This window comes from Protomyctophum parallelum, assembly GCF_964188405.1.
Source record: "Protomyctophum parallelum genome assembly, chromosome: 1".
NCBI classification, from domain to species: Eukaryota; Metazoa; Chordata; class Actinopteri; order Myctophiformes; family Myctophidae; genus Protomyctophum; species Protomyctophum parallelum.
The window spans coordinates 31,422,682-31,447,513 of NC_139697.1; the positions used below are offsets into that span (position 1 = coordinate 31,422,682).

Sequence of the window (24,832 nt, forward strand, 5' to 3'; positions counted from 1 at the left end):
CGTGTCGCAAGCTTGTATATCTGCTATTTTCTGCATGCAACCAAGTGTAAAATGACTATACTGGATCTCTTGTCCCTTCCTAACATTTTAGTCTAGTTTTTATTTGTTGACGAAATTGTCAGTATATTTAGTCTTAGTGTGACGCAATATATGAAATAACACGTATAGTTCGTTTACTATGTGCTTCTCGATTATTCAATTAATCGAAAAGGTTATCAGTATAGTCCAATCGCTGAGAAAATAAATAATCAACTTTGCTGCCCTAATGTGTCTTCACTAATATCACCATCATGACTCAGTCCTTCATTCAGTATCGCTTTCCCCCAGGACTAGCAACAACATTATTTGGATTCAGTTTCACCTTGATTCCCTGCTAGGTTCACTTTCTTTTCTTTTGTTTGCTTGTTTGTTTTGATCGCCCTCTCCTAATAATACACGCTTTGCCTCAAGCCCCAGTGACACAGATACACGTGAGAGCCAGGAGAGTCAGCCCAATCAGTCATGCTGTCATCGGAGGGATTACTTTCACTTCCCAAGACGGATCAGACAGTTGAGCAGGCAGAAGGAAGAATGGGCCAGAGTGCAGGGGATGCATTAGCATGGGGTTCATCTCCTCACCTCGGTCTGGGGAGACACAGGAAGATGGATGATATTGGCTATCAGTATCAGTCAGCGTTGATTTCGTCGACAAATACTAGGGCGAAAAATGTTCGTCGACTATACCTTTTTTCACTGATGAAAACTAAATGGAAACTAAATTTAAACTAAGCCTAAATATATTGACAATTTCGTCAACAAATAAAAACTAGACTAAAATGTTATAAGGGACTAGTGGACAAGAGATCCAGTATAAGTCATTTTACACTTATGGAATAAAGGATAAGGTAAATAAAGGTGAAAATCAGCATTTGTGCACTGCACGCACACACACACACACACACACACACACACACACACACACACACACACACACACACACACACACACACACACACACACACACACACACACACACACACACACACACACACACACACACACAGTAACAGTAACACTAGTACTTACATTACACTAGTAACCCTTAGAGGTTGAATAGAGCCTGGGAAATGTGAAAGAATGCAAGGGAGCAGGGTGTGTGTTTGTGTCACATATGGACATATTAGTGGACTGTGTCTGACTGATGTATGGCCCCTGAGCGTGCATGTACGGAATACGTATACGTGCACCAGCGTGTCGTCAGTGGAAGTGTAAACAGCTGGCGTCACACCTCGGCGGGTCCCTGACAACGTTAAATGGATAATTTATTTCTAATGACTCCGTTAAGCATGCATGGAACCAACAGGAGAGAAGCCGGGGAGAGTACAGGACCTCTTTTGTGGTCGCACGCCAAAGGGCCAGTAGAGAGAGAGAGAGAGGCGGCAATTTAACACAGTGGTTCTCAAAACTTTTCATGTCAAGGACTCTCAATTTGATATAATTTGGATGTGGACTGCCAGTGAAAGTCTTTGTGCCAGGGAAGAGAACACTTGTATTGTTGAAAATGTTCAAAATTCGACAAGCTCTCAACGCATCACGGTGAGACACGTTGTGAGCAAACAGATCGGCTACTAATCTAATGACTATGCGAAGTATACAAACCAATTTTGATTATATATATTAACTAATGTTACTGGCAACCCCCATCAAGGACCCCTTCGATGGGATCCCTGTACCCCACTTTGAGTAGAACTGATTCAATGCTTCATTACGCTTTCCACTCGTTGACTAGCTAACGGCGTGACCGTCAATGTACCATTTACACCATATGCTGTATAGACGCGCTCAAATTGGTTCGCTACCAATTTTCAGGCAGCATTTAACCCATTCTGGGCGGGAACTTTTGGTGTATTAAGCATTATGTTCTACTTTAGCTATTGAAAAATAGCAGATCTACCAGCTCATAGTAGCTTGGAGATCTGCTTTTTTATCGTGAAAATGTGGCGCAAATCTTTGAATACATATTCTTTCAGAGCGAACGTTGTTAACTCAAATCTTTGCTTCTGCAGGGCGGGGTCCCTGGAACTACATATTTTCAGATACCAAATACAGATAATTCTGGGGATCCTTGATGTGAAAAAGGTTGAGCACCACTAACAGAAACATTTTTCAGAAAACTGTCATGATTTAGAAGACATTTGTAGAATCGTCCTCAGGTCTAAATGGTTAAGCACACATATACTCTCACATGCCCTCATATGCACATACACACTTCACACATAGCTGCACCTTGAATAGACACACTGTTCGCCCAGGAGCTATGTGGTCATCAGCAAGTGATTGTTTACCCAAACTGGCGCTGAGTAATTCGGTGTGCAGTTCAAAGCCACCGCAGGCCGCGGAGGCCGCGAACCAAGTGCTACTCTGCGGTACACCGGAAGGGTGTTCACGGCAGGGGTGCCACTCAGGGCTCCGCGCGAGAGGGATTACCTCATTCAGAGAAAGGTGATTGTCCAAATAAAATCCTGCACGCTCAATTTCCTCTCCCCGCCCTCACACATATACTCACGCCCTCAGACTCAATAAGCGCTGTGTGCCTCCAGCCGCCAGTCTTCACTTGAACGCTATACTCTCAATTTCTCCCTCTGACCCTCCCTCCATCAATCTCTCTCTGTCAGTGACCCCCTCCCCCTCTCTCTCTCTCTCTTCTCTCTCTCTCACTCTCTCTTTCTTAAACATGCGTATAGGACAAAGCACACATACAGGTCAATGGTCAATAGTGCTCTATGTCGTCAGGAACAGATGTTTTAGCAATACACGTTTATGTTGGGCGGTGTATTTTTTTTTTTGAGAATTAAAGTTAGCAGCTGCACGTGTTTTCTATGCCAATGTGGAAAATGACATAACACTACCATGTCTAGAGTAGACCACAGGCATGCATAATCAACATGTCTCCCAAGACCACTGGTATGTTATGAATAGAATTCTGTGTAGGTTGTACCCCTTCCTCATCCTTGGTGGCAGACAATGAATGCATAATTGTCCATATTCACACAGTAGCCATTTTGCTCTGACATCATGCAGGGAGGTTTCTCGCTGCCAAATTATGACAGGAGTGTAAAACGGCCACCGTGTGAATAGTCAATGGCTCGAGAGAGAGTTTGAAGTTTGAAAAGGTTTGCTTGTCTAAGGGACAAAGGGACGTCACTGTGGTTGAATAGGAGCTGCGCAGAACCACCGTGGTTTCAGGCAACGGTTATAGCAATAGCAAGAGTATTGGTTATGGTTGCGGTTGAGATTCGAATTGGATGTATCGGCCATAATGGGCGGTTGTGGCTTGTGTAGGGTAACCAACTGCGCGGTTGTGACTGAAAGTACAATCACGACCTTGGTGTTTTCATAAAAGAACAACCTGGCATTATACGGTGTATCGTGGTCGGGTGTTGATGTCCTCCACTCAAGCAGCTGCTCAAATGGCCACTAACAGCAACCCATCTCCTCCTCCTCCTCCTCCCTCCACGACATAGTATCCCCACACCCAACTTCACAGTCAGCTCCTCGTGTCGAGGAAATGCCTGATAGACCCTGGCTGTGTACTGTAAGTGGCCTGCATTATAGCCCCTTTATCCAAAGCACTTTACAATCTGCGTTCACACGCACATTCACGCACCGACGTTGGAGGCAGCCATGCAAGAAACCACCCTTGTGTCGAGTGCAGTTCAGTGCCTTGCTCAAGGACACTTCGATACAACGCCTTCAGGGAGTGCTGGGGATTAAACCGGGAAATGTATGATTCCCTAGAGGCCAGTGTACCTCCTCACAGTACAGTACAGTACAGTACAGTACAGTACAGCATTTGTTCCCAAAGTGGGCCCGGGCAACAATCTTCTCTTATGGGGGGTCCCTGGAATATTATTTTCAAGTGGGGGTCCGCGGGCTAATGAGTGTCGATTTGGGGGTACTTGACATGAAATGGTTTGGGAACCACTGCAGTACAGTACAGTACAGTACAGTACAGTACAGTACAGTACAGTACAGTACAGTACAGTACAGTCCATACAGTAAGGTACAGTACAGTACATGCCACGTATAGGGAAGCATCCAGACAGAGTGTACTGTACCTTCCACCTTGCTTCCCCAAAGGCAAAGCACTGCTGATTTCATTAGAGGACAGACGGAGCACTTAGGTAAGTGTCTGCTTGGCTCGCGCGTACAGTATGTGTCTCTTCTTCTTCTTCTTCTTCTTCTGCTTCTCCCGCCGCTCTGGGCAGACATGCAGGCCACTTGAGCTGCTGGTGAGTTGGGCTTTGCTTTGGAGGCCACAGAAGTCAGCCTTAATTGGCTGCCGGAGCCCTATAGCTGCTCCGCTTAGCATCTCTGCTCCAGCAAAACGTCAGAGAAAGGCATATTACTGCAAATGACGGGTTTTTGTCTCAAAACTCAGGTTAACCAGGTGGTTTAGAGATAGACCTAAGATAGGCTTCTGAGAATGCAATGGCTTGTCTACGTTCATTTAACAATTGTAGACAAGCCAGCACAAAATGCCTGTTGAAATAAACTTTATTGTAACAGGCATGTTTCGCCAGCATGTGTCTTTGTGTCCGAGGTGTGTGTGGGCTGCGTACAGTATATGTTCTGCAATATTTGACAGCTGTCTTGAAGTAGGCACATCAGACAAACGACGGCATGCCAGTTGCCGGCCTGGCGGGGTCCCTTAGCCCCGTAGATCAGCCGCCATAATATCCTCTTTCTCGCTAATAACAATTTTCTGTTCTGTTTCGTATTTCTGGAGCTGTTACTGTAATGTCTAGTCCACAGTGGTTATTTTTTTCTCTTAAATCTGGTTTATATAAAGTGTCACCAGTCTGCCAAACGAGTTATTTTTCTTCTTCGGCAGTAACTTTGGATGCCGCTCATGTTTAAAGGCTTAGGAGAATGCTTTGATTCCTTCACTAGCCCCTCTCTCCCTTCACATTTCAGTTATGTTATGGTTTGTTTTGAATGGCCCGGTATCACGTGAAAATGAGGGGAAGTTAAACAGTTTGGGTATTTTTAAGACACCCTGTATAACCACTTAGCAGGAGTATGCATGCGTGTTCACTCACAATAAGTTATAATTTGTGTGTGTGTGTGTGTGTGTGTGTGTGTGTGTGTGTGTGTGTGCATGCGCGCACTCGGGCGTACATGTGCGTGCGCATGCATGCTTGTCTGAGCCACGGTGGCCTGACCAGTAGGGTTTGCGTGAGACATTTTAACTGCGTCTGCAGAACTTTTCAACAAAAACATTTGATAAACAGATTGTGTGGTGGTCTGCAAACTTGTCTGATCCCCGTGTATATGCAGTGCACTGCATCTGTATTTGTGTGCGTGCGTGCGTGAGTGAGTGCGTGCGTGCGTGTGTGCGTGCGTGCGTGCGTGCGTGCGTGCGTGCGTGCGTGCGTGCGTGTCGCCCCCAGTCCATTGGAGAGAGGGCTTGACGCCTAGTACAGGATGGTGGGCACCAAGAACAGCCATGTAAATTACCCCTACCACAAAACCACAGACCCACAGACCAGCTTCCCTGCCAGCCAGTCAGCCAGTCGGCCAAACAACCAAATTCTGGGCTACCAGCGCTGCTCAATCCCTCTCCCTGTCTCTCTGCTCTCTCGGCCATGCTGTCTCCATATCCCTTTATCCCGGCCCCACCCCCCACCCAGCGTCTTTAACTGTTGCGTTTTCATATGTTTTTCCTTCATTATGATTTGGCTCTATGTAGTGTGAGGGCTTTTCTTAGGTGCTGACACAGATTACACAGACACACAGGAGCACAAAGCATTTACACACACACGCGCGTGCAGACACATACGTATACGCATGTAGACATGACTAATTACAGAAAAACTTGCTTGGGGCTTTGAAAACACATCGGTAAATGGCTGTTAAGCAAGAATTTGACCGCTGAACTATGTGCTCGCTAGTACAAAACAACCTCAGATGACGGCACGAGAGGAGCTGTTAAACAGACCCAGTTCTCAACACACTACATGGTGGCAAACAGCACACCTTTACTTTTTTGTATTGGTAGCGCCACATTAAAGATTGCTTCCAACTGAACTGTGCACTTAGTATCTGAAGCCAAAGCCAGCTCGTTGAGGACTTAACGGGACAGGCAGGCCTAGCGGCACGGCTCTGATATTAACATCTGAGTTATGACTGTAGAAAAGCTGTCCCAATGTCTTCCAGAACTAACAATAATAAAAAAACATTACACGGCACAATAGTGTAATTCACACCGCCTTGGTACCAATAACCTCATGTGAAAAACACAGGTTCTGCCATTGTTCAGAACAAAGTGGAAAGCATAAGGGTTGTTGTGTGAGGCTACAGTGCAGTAGTAAGGTGGTTTATCAAGACAGAGGATGCATGGGATGTTACTTTTGTGGGGGATCCTTGAGGGAGGTCAAGGTCAATTTTATTCACATGTCCCAAACTGGGCACTTCGTTCTAGTTCCAGCTAAATGATAGTTTGTAACCAAATGGACCCTTATGGGTCTGTAACTCCAGGGGCGCAATAACCGCAGGGACGCAGGGGACGAATCCCCTGCCAGCGTCACATTGGTCCCCCCCAGATGAGTTAGGGGGTCCCCCCTGGCTGGGGGGTCCCCCCCTGTATCCCCCCTGGCTCCAAAGTTATCTTAGGAGTAATACTTTTGAAATCCTGCGTTCATAAACGCGATATATTTTGAAGCATATATTTGATCCACCCCTGTTTAAATCCCAAAATGGTTTGGCCCGTTCTACTGTTTTCGGAAGTTGGGAGTTGTTACACCGCAATCAGTGACCCAATGTGCTTTGCACTCTGTAATGATTCTAATAATACAGGAACAGGATTCAATAGGTCACCACTTTTGGTGTCACGCACCACTTTTGGTAAGACGATCAGTAGATGAATGGATTTACTTTATCCTTTTCATGTCAAGGACCCCCAAATGGACACGTATTAGCCTGCGGACCCCCCCCCCATTTGAAGAGAAGAGAAGGACCCCCATAAGAGAAGATTTATACAGCTCGGACGGACCCTATTTTAATGCCATTTCTAGCTGTGGGACTCCAATTGATAATCAATGTTAATTTAAAAAACTGAGAGCGTCCACATGACAAGCCACAAACTATCATGTAGTTGTACCCCCTGGAACTCGCTCAATGACCTCTGGGGGTCCCCGGACCCCATTTTGGGAATTATATTATTACACCATTTTGGGATTTATGGGGAAAGGAGGAGATCGACGCCGCTATTAAGCACAACTGTCAACACCAGGTAAGGCGCTGCAGGTTTTCTTTCCTCTCGAGTTGCATGGGTTTAACACTAACTACATGTTGATGTTAAAACATCCTCTCCTGAAAACTTCCCAGGTGTTGTACATTTTATATAGGATAGGCTAACTTACAGATCAGATGGTCAGTGAGTTTTGACCTGTTCGAGGCGCTGCTGATAATGTGGTTAAACTTTTACGTTTTGAGACAAATGGGGAGGAGGAGGAATCACAGCCAGGTAATTCATAATAATAATAATAACTGTGCCAAAACGCAGTTTTGTATGTACATTGAGTCACTGGAACAACCTCTCTGTAGTCCGACCCCAAACCCTAACCATAACCCCACGTTTTTGTGGTTAGACCCCCCCATCCCCCCCTCCCCTAGGGTGGTGGGTGGGACGGGGGGGACGGATTTTTCGGCGGCGCCGCTTTGCGTTCGTTCAGTCTTGCGCCTCTGACTCTGAGATTGTACAAATGGAACCTTTTCAAATGGGGGTTCCGAGGGATAATTAGTGTCAATTTGGGGGTACTTGACATGAAAAGGTTTGGGAACCAGTGACCACTGATTTAGGAGAGGAAATAGCAGAAGAGCAGCCCTGGGATTCTCACAGTGAGGTTGCTATGGGTTGTCGTTCCCAGCCTGTTCTCTTCTCAGAGGAGAAAAGCCCTGGTTAGGAAGGACCTAATGCAGAGCAGGACTTCCGTCGTGTGTACTTCCCCTGGAAACTGTCTTTTTCTACCCAAAAGGACAGTTAAAAAGAAAATCTCAGTTTTACATTCCATTCACGGGGAATGTAGAAAGATCTGCAAAGCCTCAGTGTAACTTCCTTGGGCAGTACTTCCACCAAATTCCAGTACTTCCGTTTAGACACTCAAGCGACTAGGTCTCGCCCAGTGTGGGTGCAATAAGGCCAAAATGGGATGCATTCATTTGGGGCGGGAACTCCTTTTTTGTGTTTTAATCATTATGTCGTACTTTAGCTGTTGAAAAATAGCAGATCTACAAGCTCATAGCGCAGCACCGAGTGCCGCTCTACTTGTAGATCTGCTATTTTTGAAAAATCTTGAAAATGTGGCGCAAATGTTTGAATATATGGCCCTCATTTATCAACCGTGCGTACGCCAAAATATGGGTGCACGCCCATATCGGGAGCTATCGTACGCTTTGTCCTCACCTGTTTTTCTGTCGCAGAACAGCGGAGCAGCATTGTTTGACCAGCTGAGAGGCTGTCAAACACATATGTATTCACTCCTAAAATGTTTATATAAAACTGTATGTATATGGACTACAAAAAATTTAATAAAAAAGTAAAGGAATACATCAACGATGTGTCTTTGTGTCATATGAAATTAGTAGGAGATAAAATCGCGCAATTAAAAACAATGTTGCAAGTTATATGCTTAAGCCATTTAAACAGTGTTTTGCATGAGCGCATACATGTGAGGATTTGGGCTGTCTGTGCTGAAATATTTCCATGACGGAGAGTCCCAATTAACGTGGGTAGCCTATACTGTAGCCTAATCTACAGCAGGCCGATGTCTTTCTGGAGTTACATGTGCCATCTCCTTCTCGTTTAATAAACCCGACGCGTCGCTAGAATGCCAAATGTACCATGCCAGCGCAAGTTGGAACCGCATCGGAGATAGGTATAGGAGCTACCAGCCAGCCCACCACCACCACCAGTGCCATGATGCAGCCACATAGGCTACGGTTTTGGCTGCACATAATGCACATTCATATATTGACAGCCACTGCAGCGACTAGCGACTGCGAGGCAATCTAAATAGACTGTCGAACGTGCATGGTCAGTTGGTCACAGTGTCACGTACGGACCACAGTGATAGAGAGAGACAGACGAGACAGACAGAGACAGGACAGGAGGAGCACCTATATGCAAAACAGCAGCGCAGGCGCGTCAACTCCGGGGGTGCGTGGTAGCTTGTGCACCCACTGGCAAAATAATAAGCCAATATGCACCCACTGAAATGAAGACTGAATATCGCCTCCCCCTAGTCACGTAGTCACACACCTTTAGGGGGGTGGGGGGCGCTTGAGCCAAGAGGTGTTGGGCGAACAGGTATTCATTCAAATGCTAATAAGGTGGCTTTTGTTCTGTTGCCAGGTAGAGAGTATAAATGTTGCATACAGTACAGTACAGGCTTTAGTTTACTTCCATTTTATGATGAAGCCACCTCAAGCCAAGAGGTCCATGTCCATGCTAGAATTCGGTGCCGCTGCCGCCGGCTAAAACACACCCTAACTAGTCCTTAATATCTACGGAAAACCCACCAATAAGCCCTTATACAACACAAATTAACTAATTTTTCTCAAGCCGCACAATTTCACTGGAGCACAGCGCTTATATGCACGCAGACAGCACATGATACAGGCCTACATGTCCCGTCCCAAACACTGAGGACAGTGAGGAGGTAAAGACAAGTAAACTTGTTTATAATGTGGCAAGAAAAATAGATTCCAATTACTTTTCAGTGCGCACTCACCATGAATCCAAGCAGAGGTCCTCACAAGTATAGGTAAAACACCGCCACAGTCCCAATGGCCCATGGCGCAAAAAGTTGATATCTAACTTTGGCTATAATCAGCCAAATCTCAACCGATTGGTATAATTCCAAATGGTAGGCCTATACACTCAATGAAATTTATATTTTCCATTTTTCATGGGAGTATAAGTCATAGAGCCAGAGCGTGGCTGGGGGGGGGGGAGCACTCACTGACGTTATAAGAAGATAACGCCCCTGCAGCAGCGTGTGTGTGCCTATTTGTTATTTAATTCATGGTTCACAGGTTCAGGTTTTCGTTCACTAATATATCTTTGTTGTATATTAAATTAAAAATACTTAAATAATTTAATATACAACTAACAACACACAGTGACAGTTGCTTGCAAATTGCGATATGTGCGTGCGTGCGGGGGGGTGAGGCGGGCAGCAAGGGAAGCGACACGAGAGGAGAAACAGACAGCTTTATTTAATTCATGCAGGTTTATTTATTTAAGATACAACAAGTTGCAAGATGCGTGTGCGTGCGTGCGTGCGTCTGTTTGTGTGTGTGTGTGTGTGTGTGTATGAGAGAGGGGGCAGCAAGGCAAGTGAGTGAAACCATGTAACCATGGTTTCAGGAAACGGATTGCCGCTCATGTCGCAAAAACGAGGGCGAGGCTTGATTTCATATAGGGCGTGCCAGATAGATTTCAGCCGTCACATTTATTAACGTCAGAACGAAATTAAGGAAGGATCAGCTGTTTGCGATCACTTTATAAATGCCGTGGCGACGTGGGAGTACTACGAAACCTGCACTCGAATCTGTGGCAGATTTAAATGAGGGCCATATTCTTTCAGAGCGAACGTTTTAACTAAAATCTTTGCTTCTGGAAGGTCCCTGGAACAACATATTTTCAGATGGGGGTCGGCTCCTTTACATTAAATAGTTTGAGAACCACTGACATAGAAACAAAGTTTTTCAGAATACTGTCAGGATTTAGAAGACATTTGTAGAATCGTCCTGTGGTCTAAATGGGTTGCGTAGACTGGACAGGATATGATCTATATGAGAAAGGAGTCAATTCATGTTTATTTTATAAAGTGCTGGTAAAATGTTGTATAGCAAAGTGCTTTTACTTAAATATTCTTTCACAAAGCAAGAACATCTAAGAAAAACATTTTAACAAACAAACACTGCAAAAACAAACAGGACTTGAGCATTTTCTTACACTCAGGTAAATGCTGATGCTGAATTGATGTTTGGGAAAAGGTTGATAACCATTACTACAGATATCATATAAGTAACCTGCATGACAGGGACATGCACACATAGACATCAAAGGGGGCTTCAGCCCCTGCCCTTTTACCCGTCTGTAAAACAACTGCCCTCCCCAGACCACGAATGCAGCATTTACTATGGTGAAAGTAATGCAAATGCCACTCCTTTCCATGCCATTTTTTCCCGAAGTCTCCTGAACTTGAACGCAGCATTTTGCGTCGAATACATTTATTTACAAATCCATGTGGTACACCACATCTCCACTAGCTAAAGAGTGCTGGGTTGCGGCCCGAAAATAGCTGATCTACAAGCTCTCAACGCGTCGCAGCATGACGCTGCGAGTTTGTAGATCTGATATTTACGCTATTTTTGTCCAAAAGTGCCCTCTTACAGGATTTCCTGCCACGCCTGCCACTCTAACACTCTTGTAAAGCATCAACGTCATTTCCTTAGGCGATACTTCCGCTAAAATCCCACAACTTCCGATGATAGTCTTTTCAGCGTAGGTCTTGCCCAGGGTGGTGTCTCATAGGAGGGCTGTGGGCAGTTCAGAAACCCGTCTACCAGTGACATCATCGTTACTAGGTTTTTTTTTAAACAAGATTTACAAATATATATATTTAAATTATTATTGTGAGAACGATGGCTTCCATTTTCGCATTCCAACTTTTCAGGAATAGAAAGCCTGCAGTTTCTATTTGCTTGGATTCCCCATTGATGATGTCACTGGTGGACGGGTTTCTGACCTGCCCACAGCCCTAAAATATGCTATTTTATCATGATCATTAGTGAGGACTGATTTTATGGAGGTAGGTTGAAAAGTGCAGGTCCTTTCACAGACTGCACTGGCCTTGAATGTTGGTTTATGTAAATCTGTCACCAATGCGGTGAAAGGAATCACTTGCCCTTTGGAAACAGCCAGACAGGAAGCCATATAGGACAGCTGTGCATAAGTTACTGCCTTCCCCTCCCTGCGTGATGTAAGTGTGATATTGTTGGTGTTTTAAAAGTGAGCAGGTTATGCCCAGGATCACATTTTGCGTCACGTTATTATCCCAAGGGAGCTCCTGACTGTCATCAGCCCAAAATGCCGGCGAATAGACAGCAGTTCACACAGTAAAATCATTCATGTTAATTGAACACAGTACGGTATGTACAAATGTACAAATGTACAAATGTATATTTATTGACACTGAGGATTTTACCGTGCAGTTACTATAGGTGGGGTTGAAGAGGAAATTGTGTCCACTTTCCCACATCATCTCAGGGGTTGCACCCCTATACACTGATATAGGCAAGTACGTCGTATGTACATGTGTGCGCACGTGCACACACACACACACACCACAGAGACACAGACGCACGCCATCCTCCAATGGCTTCCTGCTTGCACCTGACCAGGGTTGTGTAAATATTTGGCAGTGGTAACATGAGGATGAAGTGATCACTTCTTCCTGCAGTAAATTAAAGTCAACATGTCCGCCTGTCACACTTTCTGACAGCTAGCCAGGGTCAAACCGTGACCCGACCAAGCCCACGCCAGCATATCATCGGTATTTGAGTCTTGGCTATATACTGTAGGCCTACTGTACAACAGTACTGTTGCCTTGCCTATACTGTATATCGGTATAGGCATTATGTTGTCTGAATCCGATGTGAAACACTGAATCCCGGCTCCTCCTGTCCACATGTCGAAGTGTCCTTGGGCAAGACACTGAACCCTGCATTGCCTCCAGTGGTTGCCACCATTGGTGTGTGAATGTGGGAAGTGAGGAAGCTGGCGTCGACTGTTCGCCGCTTCTCCTCCCAATGTATGGATGAATGGACCATTGCATTCAGGAGAATAGTTTTTATATAGTCTCCTCAACTTGAACGCAACATTTTGCATTGAACTAATTTGTTTCGAAATCCATGTCGTACAACCGCATCTCCAGTAGATGAAGAGTGCAGGGTTGCTCCCCGAAAATAGCTGATCTACAAGCTCGTAGATCAGCTATTTTGACCCAGCAAGGCACCAGCAAAGTTGGTGCCTTGCATGTATTCCTCCGGCATCAGTGCGTGAATAAGTGTGTGAATGATATGCACTTCGTAAAGCTTGGATAAGCTGGATAAATGTGCCATACAGCATATGCACCATTTACCATATGTTACACATGTCTTTGAATACAACAAGTGACGTTTTGACATGAAATACCTTGCTCTGTGTACAGTGATGCCTATAGCATTGCGTTCTTCGAAACCTCTTCTGGATCAGAGCCCACTCTAAGACCTTGAAAGCATTTAATATTAATGCCATATTGTCAACAATATAACCTCTGGCCCCGGCTCAGAGGTTGGGAATCGCCATTCTAAACATCTGCTCTTGCTCTCTGTCCTTGGTCTAGTTGTACGTGTGTGTGACGCCTGGAGCCTGGGAGGATAGTGACCATGCTGTTGGCACCTGTCTGCTTGCTGCTGATGCTGGGGGGGCGTGCTTTGGCCGGAGGCTACCCCCCTATGCCCCAAATGAAGTACATGCAGCCCATGATGAAAGGGCCCATCGGACCCCCATTTCGAGAGGGCAAGGGACATTATATTGGTAAGTGTGTGTGTGTGTGTGTGTGTGTGTGTGTGTGTGTGTGTGTGTGTGTGTGTGTGTGTGTGTGTGTGTGTGTGTGTGTGTGTGTGTGTGTGTGTGTGTGTGTGTGCGTGTGCGTGTGCGTGTGCGTGCACAATACAACTCTGTGACAACTTTATTAACTCGTTTCAAAGATGCCATCAAACCACTCCACACTTGTCTCTTCAGTTGACAGTATACAATTCCCCATGGCAATAACCCGATAATTTGATCACATTTCGACTCATTCAAACCATGCTGCGCATTCATGTGGTTCAGATGCGGAAAACTTCAACTTTGCTATGCAAGCAAGAATGAAAACACAACGCAGCGACAAAGACAAATAACATCAAGACACTGCAGCATTGAACACGCTCCCACAACCGGTTGTGGAAGAACAACTCAGATTCTAAAAGCTTAGCAATACATACCACAATATAAAAATAGTAGTACAAAAGTAAAAAAGAAGCACTCATTTTACTAAAATAGTCGTTCATCTATATATGGTTTGTGTTAATAATCTAAATCTACAAAGTAACTAAAGCTGTCAAATAATAAAAAACAAAACAAAAATCACACCCATGTGAAGTGAGGGGCGCTCTTATCATTAGACTTCATCATACTGTACATCATCTCATGAACAACTGAATTTATGTGATTGGTTAGCCGATTTGCTCGTCTATGACATATTCCCCTTCATTGTCAATGGCATTTAATGTTGCCACAAATTTACGTCATATTTGTCAGGCATTTGACCTAATTTCCTAATTATTTCATTGTCAATACATTACACCACTGCCCACAACAACCCGGTCTAAGAAGTGTTTATGGACATGGGCCTAGGGAACAGAGACTAGACAAATACGTTTGTGTGCTAAAGTCGCGGGTTTATTGGCTCTCTGTGGGAGTGTGTGTGTGTGTGTGTGTGTGTGTGTGTGTGTGTGTGTGTGTGTGTGTGTCTGTACCCCGTGGGTCCGGCGGGATTTGGCAGGTTTCTCACCATGCAGGCCTGGTGGTGGTGGAGGTCTGATTGCCCGCTGTTTGGCTGAGCTCCATGCTGCATGGCCACTTGTTTCCTCCCACCATCTGGATGCTGTTACCCTGCTGTTTTTCACGTTTTGTACGGGATGGGGAGAGGAGAAAGGGGGAGAGGGAGAGAGAGAGGGAGGACACACACACACACACACAAACACACACACACACACACACACACACACACACACACACACACACACACACACACACACACACACACACACACACACACGTATAATATTACTATATTTTTAAGCCAAAACTTTTGTCCTATTTCTCTAATTCTCCTGTACTTGTGGGGAAATTTGGCCCTAATACTGTAGGCCTACACGCACGCATGCACACACACACACACACACACACACACACACACACACACACACACACACACACACACACACACACACACACACACACACACACACACACACACACACACACACACACACACAGACTCTGGATGTAAACCAAAACAGTCACATCATTACCAAACTTGTCTCCATTTAGTTTGTGCATTGCATGGACGACATCACGACACACCCAGAGGCCCCTGCTTTAAAACTAATTTCCTCTCATGACAGACACATTATCAGTAAGTTGCCATGAAATAATGTTTGACAAAGGCACATTCCAGAAGTCACATTCAGAGGAAGTGCAGTGAAGCGTTCCGAAACCTTAGATTCCTGGGAATGGCTCCGAGAGATAGCACAGATCCTGACCTGAGTGCACGTCCATAATCTAAAGGCATGCTGTGTTTGGTTGCATTGCTAAGAGTGTGGCTTTGAAATAAACTTGGACTCCACCAAGGGAAAGGCTTTGTTGCTCACGTGAACATCATGCTTTTACCGCCACAGTGTGGTCAGAAAGTCTCATTGCATGTCGGGCAGCATTATAGACAACAGAATAGTCACTAAAGCAAAACACTGCTCATATAGGTTATACATACTGCTAATATGAATACAGAATGTGTTTTGATTCTTTATTCGCAATTTTAAATGTTCAAATATGCAATGTAATCTATTGGCTGAGGGTAGATTAGCTTGCAAATTTTGCTTGCAAATAGCAGCATTTGTCTTTATGCACCACATTAATGTGTTTGTAAGCACAGACCTATTATATTATCACTGCTGTCGGGCATGCAGAAACCTTGGATCTCAACTTTTGATGTTTTTCTTTTTCATAAATCAATACCCCATACTTTGTCATGCAACAGTGTTGCACAAAGGTAGCAAATATAATACAATGCAATAATACAAGCTCAGCTATTTCCGCTGTTTGTTTTTTTTTTTTTTTTTTTTTCGTGTGGGTTTCACAAATATTTAACCAATGAAAAGTATTAAGAAGAGCTTCTGACTAAACACAGGTCATTTTATTCTCTTTATTTTTATTACATTTTTCCTGAGAAGTAACAGTTTTGGATAGACTGACAGTGACGCTACACAGGTTTATTGATTGATTGAAGTCAAAGTCGTACGATTAGTCACACATGTTACCGCAGTGTAATTTGTTCTCCGCATTTGACCCATCTGTTGGAGGTAAGCCGCAGTGTGCGCCGCGCTCGGGAATCATTAGTTGATTTGACCCCCAATCCAACCGATTGATGCTGAGTGCCAAGCAGGGAGGCATTGGGTCCCATTTTACAGTCTTTGGTATGACCCGGCCGGGGATCAAACCCCCGACCTCCCAGTTTCATGGCGGACACTCTAACCACAAGGCACACTGTCACTGTCTAGTTGGTTGATTGATTGATTGATTGATTGATTGATTGATTGATTGATTGATTAACAGTATGCCGAATCGGTACATTTCAAACGAAAGCACAACTCAATACTAAAACTATTACTGTGGACGACACCATGAGCATTACACTTAATTGTTTACGAACAGGGTTGCAATTCATCAGAACATTTAGAGACGTACAAATATACACTTCTATAAGAAAAACGGTAAAATCATCATTAAAAAACGCATAGGCCTACGGTGCATGTAAGAATCTTTGGTGTATTAGTTAGTTTAGTATTAATGTATTATGTCATTTATTGTCGTTGTTGTAAACTGTAAAAGTGTCCTGTCAAATCTGGGTTGCAAACTTGCACATGGTTTGTTGAACTCCCTCTGGTGTTGTGGGTGTGGACTTCGTTGACATTAAGGTCACATTCATACCAGAGAGCTTTGCTGCGATTAAAACGAATCCTGCTGCGCATTGTCAGAAAGTGCGCTTCGTTTGGCAGGTGTGAAGGCTCATTCGAATCCTAATGCGCAGCAAATAACCGCATTTTACTCCGCCCAAAAACGTGGGTTTCGCTTCGCTTCGAATCGCACTTGACTACGATTCGGTGCAGGTGTGAATGCAATCCGCAGTAAATAAAGGAAATGAAGCAAACATAATGTGGCGGGTGAGGGGCTGAACACAGTTGGAGACGGAGAAGGCATATTTTACGCAGCGCAAACATGTCCCGTTATAGACGTGGTCGAATAAGGAGACTGAAGCCCTGATCGAAATGAGGACGTGTACATTAATCAATTGCACATAAAAACACTGCAGTGTATTATAGCCTACATAATATTCTGTCTGTCTGTCTGTCTGTCTGTCTGTCTGTGCGTGCCGTAAACATGGAGTGCTGTCACTGTGTGGGACTGGGGAGTTATATCAGTGCGCTCATGCAGCGCTGTGCTGCATGCCCAAAAGAACAGTGTGTGGCGGCTGCGTGCGTAGAGAGAGAGAGGGGGAAGGGGGTCCCAGACGGCACGACACATGTACGTTATGAGTGTAATTTTATCACCATAGATTTCACTGTGTAGGCTATAGTTTATGAATGGAACACATTGATAAAGGTCCCCCCTGCTGCGTTTCCAATTGCTGCGAATGACAGTGTGAAGGCAAACCCCAGCCAATTAAATAGGCAAGAATCCCAATTCCCCGCCCATACGGATCTGAGTCTACCGAAGTATTAGGTGAGAATCTGACCTAAGGGTGCGTTCGGAAATGCGCACCGGGAGCGCACTCGCCTATTAGTTTGCATTGCACAGTGCGCTATTTCCGAACGCGCCCTAAGGAAGTATTTAGACACAATAGACAGGTACATGTAGTAAGGGCATTTTATCAGGTATTTGACCTATCTGGGAACTAAATCATTACCAAGACATTTCTTCACCAATGTGTTTCTAAAGGTCTCTAATAACATGTACAAAAAGTTTGAAATTCAACTCCCGTGGGAATCCTCATTAAAACACATCAAAGTTAGGGTACCGATAGCCTCGGAAACCCAGACGTTTTCTGTCTGGGTCTGAGTCCACTTCAATTCGGCATAGAGTAGGCCTAGCGCAAACATTGCTCACTCTCTGCTGATTTCTGATCGTCTGCACCTTTGTTAAATTGACACACACACACGCAGACATGTACACACACACACTCCTCTTTCTCTCTGTCGCTCTAAGTAATTAGTCTCATGTCGCAGCTGCGCATAGTTTCTCCCGGCGGATCCTGCCGGGAGCTGCCTATGCCATAAAAAGCATAGGTGAGTTCCAGGCTAGGGTACCGATAACCGATTTTCGAAAATTGAAATTGAAATTGCTTAAATTGGACTTGAGTAACTTACTTTAGAGGGGTCAAACTAGGGATTTTTCATGATTCTGAGTTGATTGCAAGCATTTATTTTTCACCAAGACCACTCCCTGGTGGAAAAATGGCCACACCCACTCTTACTGCTCATCGTTCACTCCCCCAATGTAGTCTGGTGGGAATTCTGATAAATATGATTGTTAGAGGCCTGCATGTTGGGCTAAAATTCGGGAACCAGGCCATTTTATCTAATTTTAGTTTTTAACCTATTTGCATAACAAAATGGCTGGTGATTTTAAATTATTTCCCTACAACCCTATAACAAAGCATGAGTATCTTGGTGGTGTAGCAAATCTTGTGGACCAGACCCATTGCAAGATGCTGTAGCCTATCTGTCATCAACTCTAAGCCATTCCAGCCTGTCAAAATGGGCAGGGGTGAGGTGGGTTCGTGGAGTGAGGCCAAGTAGTAAGCCTTACCAGTTTGTTTTGGGAAGTCTGGAGCCTTGTTTGAAGTGCCCTTGAGGTGCTGTGGTACCAAGCGGTGCGTGCAGTCGAAGAAACCTTTTACAAGGGCTCCTGTTAGGGTCTTCAAGGTGTTTTTGTATAGTGCAAAAGATCTTAGTGTTATTTTCCATAATCATTTCAAATTTGACAAGCACATAAACTCTGTTGTTAAAACAAGCTTTTATCACTATACGCTTGCTGACCAAGGTTAAACTCTATTATACTTCCCCTGAAACAGTTATCCATTCCTTCATCTCTGTAACGTCCTCTACTATATGGCATCCACCAATCCTCACTCTGACCACTCCAAATAGTCCAACATGCTGCTGCCCACCTCCTCAGAGTCCTCACCGGTACCAAAAGGTTGGACCACATCACACTGTCCTAAATTAATATCACAAAGAATTGATTTTAAGCTCCTATTTTTTACTTTTAAATCTCTCAATGGCCTGCCCCCCCGCCCCTGAACTTATACAGCGCTACAACCCTCCCAGAGCTCTGAGGTCTGCTGACCAGTCCCAGCTGACTGTACCAACAAGCCTAACCCTCAGAACAAGAACCGCGCTTTTGCGGTGGCGGCCCCCATAGCGGCCCCAGAGCTCCCCCCATAGCTGCTCAATCCATTGAGATCTTTAAGTCCCTACTTAAAACACACCTTTTCTCCCAGGCTTTTAGTGTTATCTGATTTTAATTTATTTACGTATTCCTATTGTGTCTCATGTTTGTTCATATGCTATGGTTCTTGTTCTGCTTGATGTAATTGGCTTTAATTTTATTTATTTTTCCTGTGAAGCACTTCAATGTAAATAAAGGTTGATTTGATTTGATTAGTAAGGACCAATTATATGAAGATTGGTGGAAAATGGGTGACGTATGTGCTCCTTGTAGTATGATAAGCCTGCTGTTGATGCTGCTGATGTCAGCATGCTCGTCATGCAAATAATTGTTTGGGCATGGATCCTAATTTTAACCCGAGCAGCCTTAATTTTAATTCCTGTCAGGCTTTCCCGGGACCACAGTCATCACAAGATACCACATACTGTATTGATTGCTTTGCTTTTTTGTTAATCTTTGAAAATGTATTATAATTATGTATAATTATATCCATTATGTCGTGTGAGTTATTTTGCACTGATTCAGCATTGCAAACATCCAGAATTACTGAAATTATACAATACAACCTCTAAAAGTGATGAAGATTCCATGATATCTTCAGAGGCGTGGTTTTTCCTCAGTCAGCAAATTTTAATTTGTATACCAGTATACAAGAAACCTAGCCTATAATTTTAAATAGTTCATGACTCTGATGCTGATGTGCGCCTCATTCAACAACATCCTTTTCGGTCACAGTAACTTGCTAAAAAATATTTAGGTATTTGCTGTTGGCCTACATATCTATCATAATGCATAATGACTGACACTCAGTCTGAATTTTCATTGACATGGTCTGAGTTGAAAAACAACAAATGTAGCTTTTAGCGAAGGTTCAATAAGGAAGATCTTAACGCTTTCATTCGGCCTTACAGCACTATAGTATGATATTGGACTTACTTATAAGATGGCACTGCTGCATGGCGTCTACTTGTTCAGTGTCTCAGAGGACGGCTGCATGTGGACAGTTCTGAAACCTGCCTACCAATAACATCATCATTCATCAGTCGGCAGGCTTGGGAATTTCAAACATATTTTCAAACTTCATATTTATTGTTTCATTAATGCAAGAATGATGTCTTGTATTTTAGCATGCTAACGTTATAGGACGATTAAGTCCAAATTTTATTCTGACCCCCCCCCCCCCCCCCACGAAAAGGCCCCCCTATCCATCATTTATACATTATGGATAATTAGTGTGGACTTCTCTATAGCAAATGCGAATGAGGGCCAATTGTGCAGTTTTGTGCTTCATTCATTTCATGCTTGGGTAAATTCAGAAATTGGCAGTTTCTGTGTGGTCTATATATGAGTCATACCAATTACCATTAAATTACCATTTTCTACACATTTTAAGTGTACTGTGAAACCATGCAAGGCACCAGCCTGCTCATCGGGAGCAATTATTAGGGCTTCAGCGTCTTGCTCAAGGACACTATAACTCTGGGGGAGCCCGGGAACGAACTGGGAACCTTCCGGTTCCCAACGGTTCCCACTCATTAACTGCCACCATGTGGCCACAGATGGTAGTTAGCTTGCGCCAGACGGAATTGGGCAGATTACTATTCATCCACTTCCGTTTTCCCGGCTCGCAGACCTCCATTGTAAGAAACCCATATGTTAGCATTAGCACACAATGTTTATCTTTTACCAGAAACGTTATATATATCATGTATCAGACAATAGATGGCTATTCAAAAACGTATACAGTATGTCAGCAGAAGTCAATGTGTTTTAAGCGACATTAAAAATATGTGTGATGTATTTTCTGTATGTATGTGCTAGGGTTACATATACACATCTAGAATGATGAGGCCCTCACACCTACAGTACATTGCACCGCCCATCCAACCGATATGTCTGAGTCATCCGATCCATCGATTGGATCAGTGGTTCTGGACAACTGGAGATCCATACAGTGTATGCCTATATATGGACATATCAGTCGGATCGGTGTTTCCCGACAACTATAACGTGGTTGTGGTCTTGTCTATATGTTTGTTTATGGTTATGTCTGAGTCAGAGTGGCGTGGTCCAAGCAATACAAGCAAAAGTTTCATACTTGTGCTTTCAAGTGGCGTTGGGAGCCTTTTCCCCTCTGTTTATTAGTGGATAGCATAGCATAGCATCGTAAGACGTCTGAGGGCGAGAAGTGCGAGAAGTCGGATCAACATATGGAATGTCAGAACAGGTGAGCTCCATGTATGAAGATCTAAGGGTGGCAGCGGGGGTAGTCTCTTGAGTGTACTTGGTTTGATGAGGGCCCAGGTAGGGCCGGGCCTTAATTATTGGGACTGTTGAGAACTCTAGTTTTCGCCGGCTGATGGGCACTAATAACTTTGCGGCAGGCCCATCTAGAGTTTGAATGGACAGGTCAGTCAGACTCAAAAGGGAGACATCGAAGAGGAAGGATGGATGGGGAAGGATCAACATATGGAATGTCAGAACAGATATCCATATATGGAGATCAGAGGGTTTGAGGTCAGATGTAATGTTGCTGGCTAATATTGATGATGATCATGGATCTCCACATATGGGCTTAATTGCGACAGCAGGTTGCATTTATAATGACGTTGGGGATCTCTACGAGACCTGGGCACCATATATGGGGGCTTTGCATGTATGGGGATTTTTTTTTAAGATATCTTTTTGGCGTTTTTTGCCTTTATTGATAGGGTACAGTAATTTGACAGAAACGGGGGAGAGAGATGGGGAGTGACACGCGGCAAAGGCCGTCAGGCTCGGGAGTCGAACCTGTGGCGCGCCGTCCGGCTGGCTTGGCAGCCTAGGTGCCCAGACGGTTGAGCTATCCGTCCGGGCCATGTGGGATTTTGAGTGACGGACAAAAATTTACAATTTCATGCGACCTGTGGTCGCCACAACGCAACGCAACACAACACTGATGTCTGCTGACCAAATTGAGTTTTGTCATTCCATATCTAAAGCCTATCGGCATCATTCTGAATGTAACATCATACAGAATGATGCCTATAGGCATTAGCTATGGAATAACAAAACTCAATTTGGTCAGCACTTGGTCAGCACTGGCAGACACTGGCAGACTCTGTACGCATTCCGTTAAAGGTCAAACATTTGTCTTGGCTACATCTCTTTTTGTACCTGTTGTGCTACTGAAAAATGGTGGTGATTTATACTACAGCTATCAGAGACGTGCAGAGATTGTTAGAGAGGCAGGGGCTGAAATCCAGTAAGAGGGCACTTTTGGACAAAAATAGCGAAAATAGCAGAACTACAAGCTCACAACACGTCGCGCTGAGACGCGTTGAGAGCTTGTAGATCAGCTATTTTCGGGGCGCAACCCAGCACTCTTTAGCTAGTGGAGATGCGGTATACAACGTGTATATAGAAACAAATTTGTTCAACGCAAAATGCAGCAAAAAAAGCAATTCTCCTGAATGCTGCCTTCCGGTGTGGCATGGAAAGGAGTGGCATTTGCATTATTTTCACCATAGTAAATTCTGCATTCATGGTCTGTAGAGGGCAGTTGTTTTACAGACGGGGGAAAAGGGCAGGGGCTGAAGCTCTCTTTGATGTCTGTTTGTACACGTCCCTGACAGCTATTCTGGTGGAGGAATAATAGGGAGACAATTTACAGTATACTAACATGTGGGATGATTACTCAGGCTGGCTAATCCTGTCCATTGACTTTCATAGTACAAAACATTACTTGGACTTTGCAGACACACGTACAAACTATGTCAGAAAGTAAACATTTTCAATTTGACTTGAAACAGAAAGCCTCACTTTAATACTAAAAAAAGTGGTAATTTAGATCACACAATATTAAAACCAATTACGAGGCTATGGTTTCCTTAAACTGTCACAACCCCCCCCCTTTCCTTTAACAAGAAAAACAAGAAAAACAAAAAAGATATTTCAAGATATGACAAACCGAAACTGGTTTGCTTCGTCTGACTCGTCTGCTATATATATATTGTTAGCCTTAGCCAATCATTTTTGTTCCTTTGTCTGTTCGAAAAACATTTGTCTGATGAAGACCTAGGTTGAAACGTTGCACCATTCATTTAATTTCATCTTAATTTATTTCATTTATGGTTTTACATGATTACATTCATTTACCTTTTTTGTTTGTTTGTTGTTGTTTTGACCAGAATTTTAGGCTATTTATATCTATCATTATAAAAATAATAAAATAATTGATCCTCTGTCCAGTGGCTACCAACCAACCAGTACGTCACCATGATACATCAAATAAGGAGGAGAAAGACAAGACTAGACTAGAAAAAGTACCCCTTGGGGCACAGGTCTCCACCAGGAGGATAGGAGTGTTTGTGATGTTTGGACAAAATGTTTAGTTTTTGTTATAGCGCCACCATGAGACTGATTTGAAAAATATTAGGTTTCTTAATATTTTCTTCCTTGGCATAGTGGGAATGTGCTTAGCCAATCAGAATGGAACATGAAAAATCTAACAGATCGGTGTTGATCACATGGTGTATATATACCGATTTGCATCTTGTATGGATACAATCTGTGTGAGTAATAGGCCTATAAAGAAATGTGTTTAGCAAAACTTGCCCTCATGGTGGCACTATAACAGGCAGATGTGAAAAATGCAGGGCAAAGGTTTTTCCTTGGCCTCTAGGGAGTGCACATGCAAAGTTGTACACTGATTGGTGCAGTTAACAGGAATAAGCCCGTTATGGCGCCACCGCGAGGCTGATGTGAAATGTTTTAGGTCGCATATAAGCTCACAAAGTGTCACTCCGTGGTGCGAGGTAGATTTATAGATCTGTTCCCTCGATCGCACCACCCCCACGGTGACGGTGCTTTTTAATTCATCATAATCATAAAAGTCGACTGGGTTTAGACGGTTCCTAATTTTTCTTTGAGGTGCACTTTCGTTTTCTCTGTCATGTTTAATTTAAACCACTCTCCTGCTAGTTTAGAATTAATCCCTTATTGATACTTAAATCAAAGTTTAAATTAGTGGTGCAACAGGATTGACATTAATCCAAGTTTACTAAAACTAAACCGGATGAAAACTATAGGCTTGGTGCAACTGGATTAATAGATAAACATTGATTTAAACCAGATTAAGGCTTAATCTTTCTGCAAACGGCCCATAGAGTTATAATATATCTAGAGGGCAGATAAAAGACTAGATCGCTTCGCCCGCACTGCTGGCCAATGGAGAGAGACGTCGCCACATGGCAGCCATCTTGCTTCAGGTAGCATATTGCCTCAGGTAGCTCCACCAAATTCTGTCCAAAAATCCCGCAAATCGTTACACACTATCTCTATAGTCATGTGTTCAAGACGGATCTGTTCGATATTTCATATTACATCCTGGCTAACATTGGCTTTCAAAATTTGCAGGATTGGCCCGTTTTGAACAAATCATGAACGCAGTGTGTGTGAAATCTTTCACGCACTTTCCTACTAGGC

At 43.9% G+C, this 24,832-nt stretch overlaps 1 protein-coding gene across 1 annotated transcript in view; it reads left to right on the forward strand.

Annotated features, from left to right (window-relative positions):
• The window catches only part of col8a2 (collagen, type VIII, alpha 2), an 86,360-nt gene that overhangs the window by 53,783 nt on the left and 7,745 nt on the right, over nucleotides 1–24,832 (forward strand). Inside the window, exon 2 of the mRNA XM_083775638.1 lies at nucleotides 13,437–13,630. Within this exon, the coding sequence (XP_083631764.1) occupies nucleotides 13,480–13,630 (151 nt within the window). The 5' untranslated portion in view covers nucleotides 13,437–13,479. The remainder of the gene's footprint in view (nucleotides 1–13,436; nucleotides 13,631–24,832) is intronic.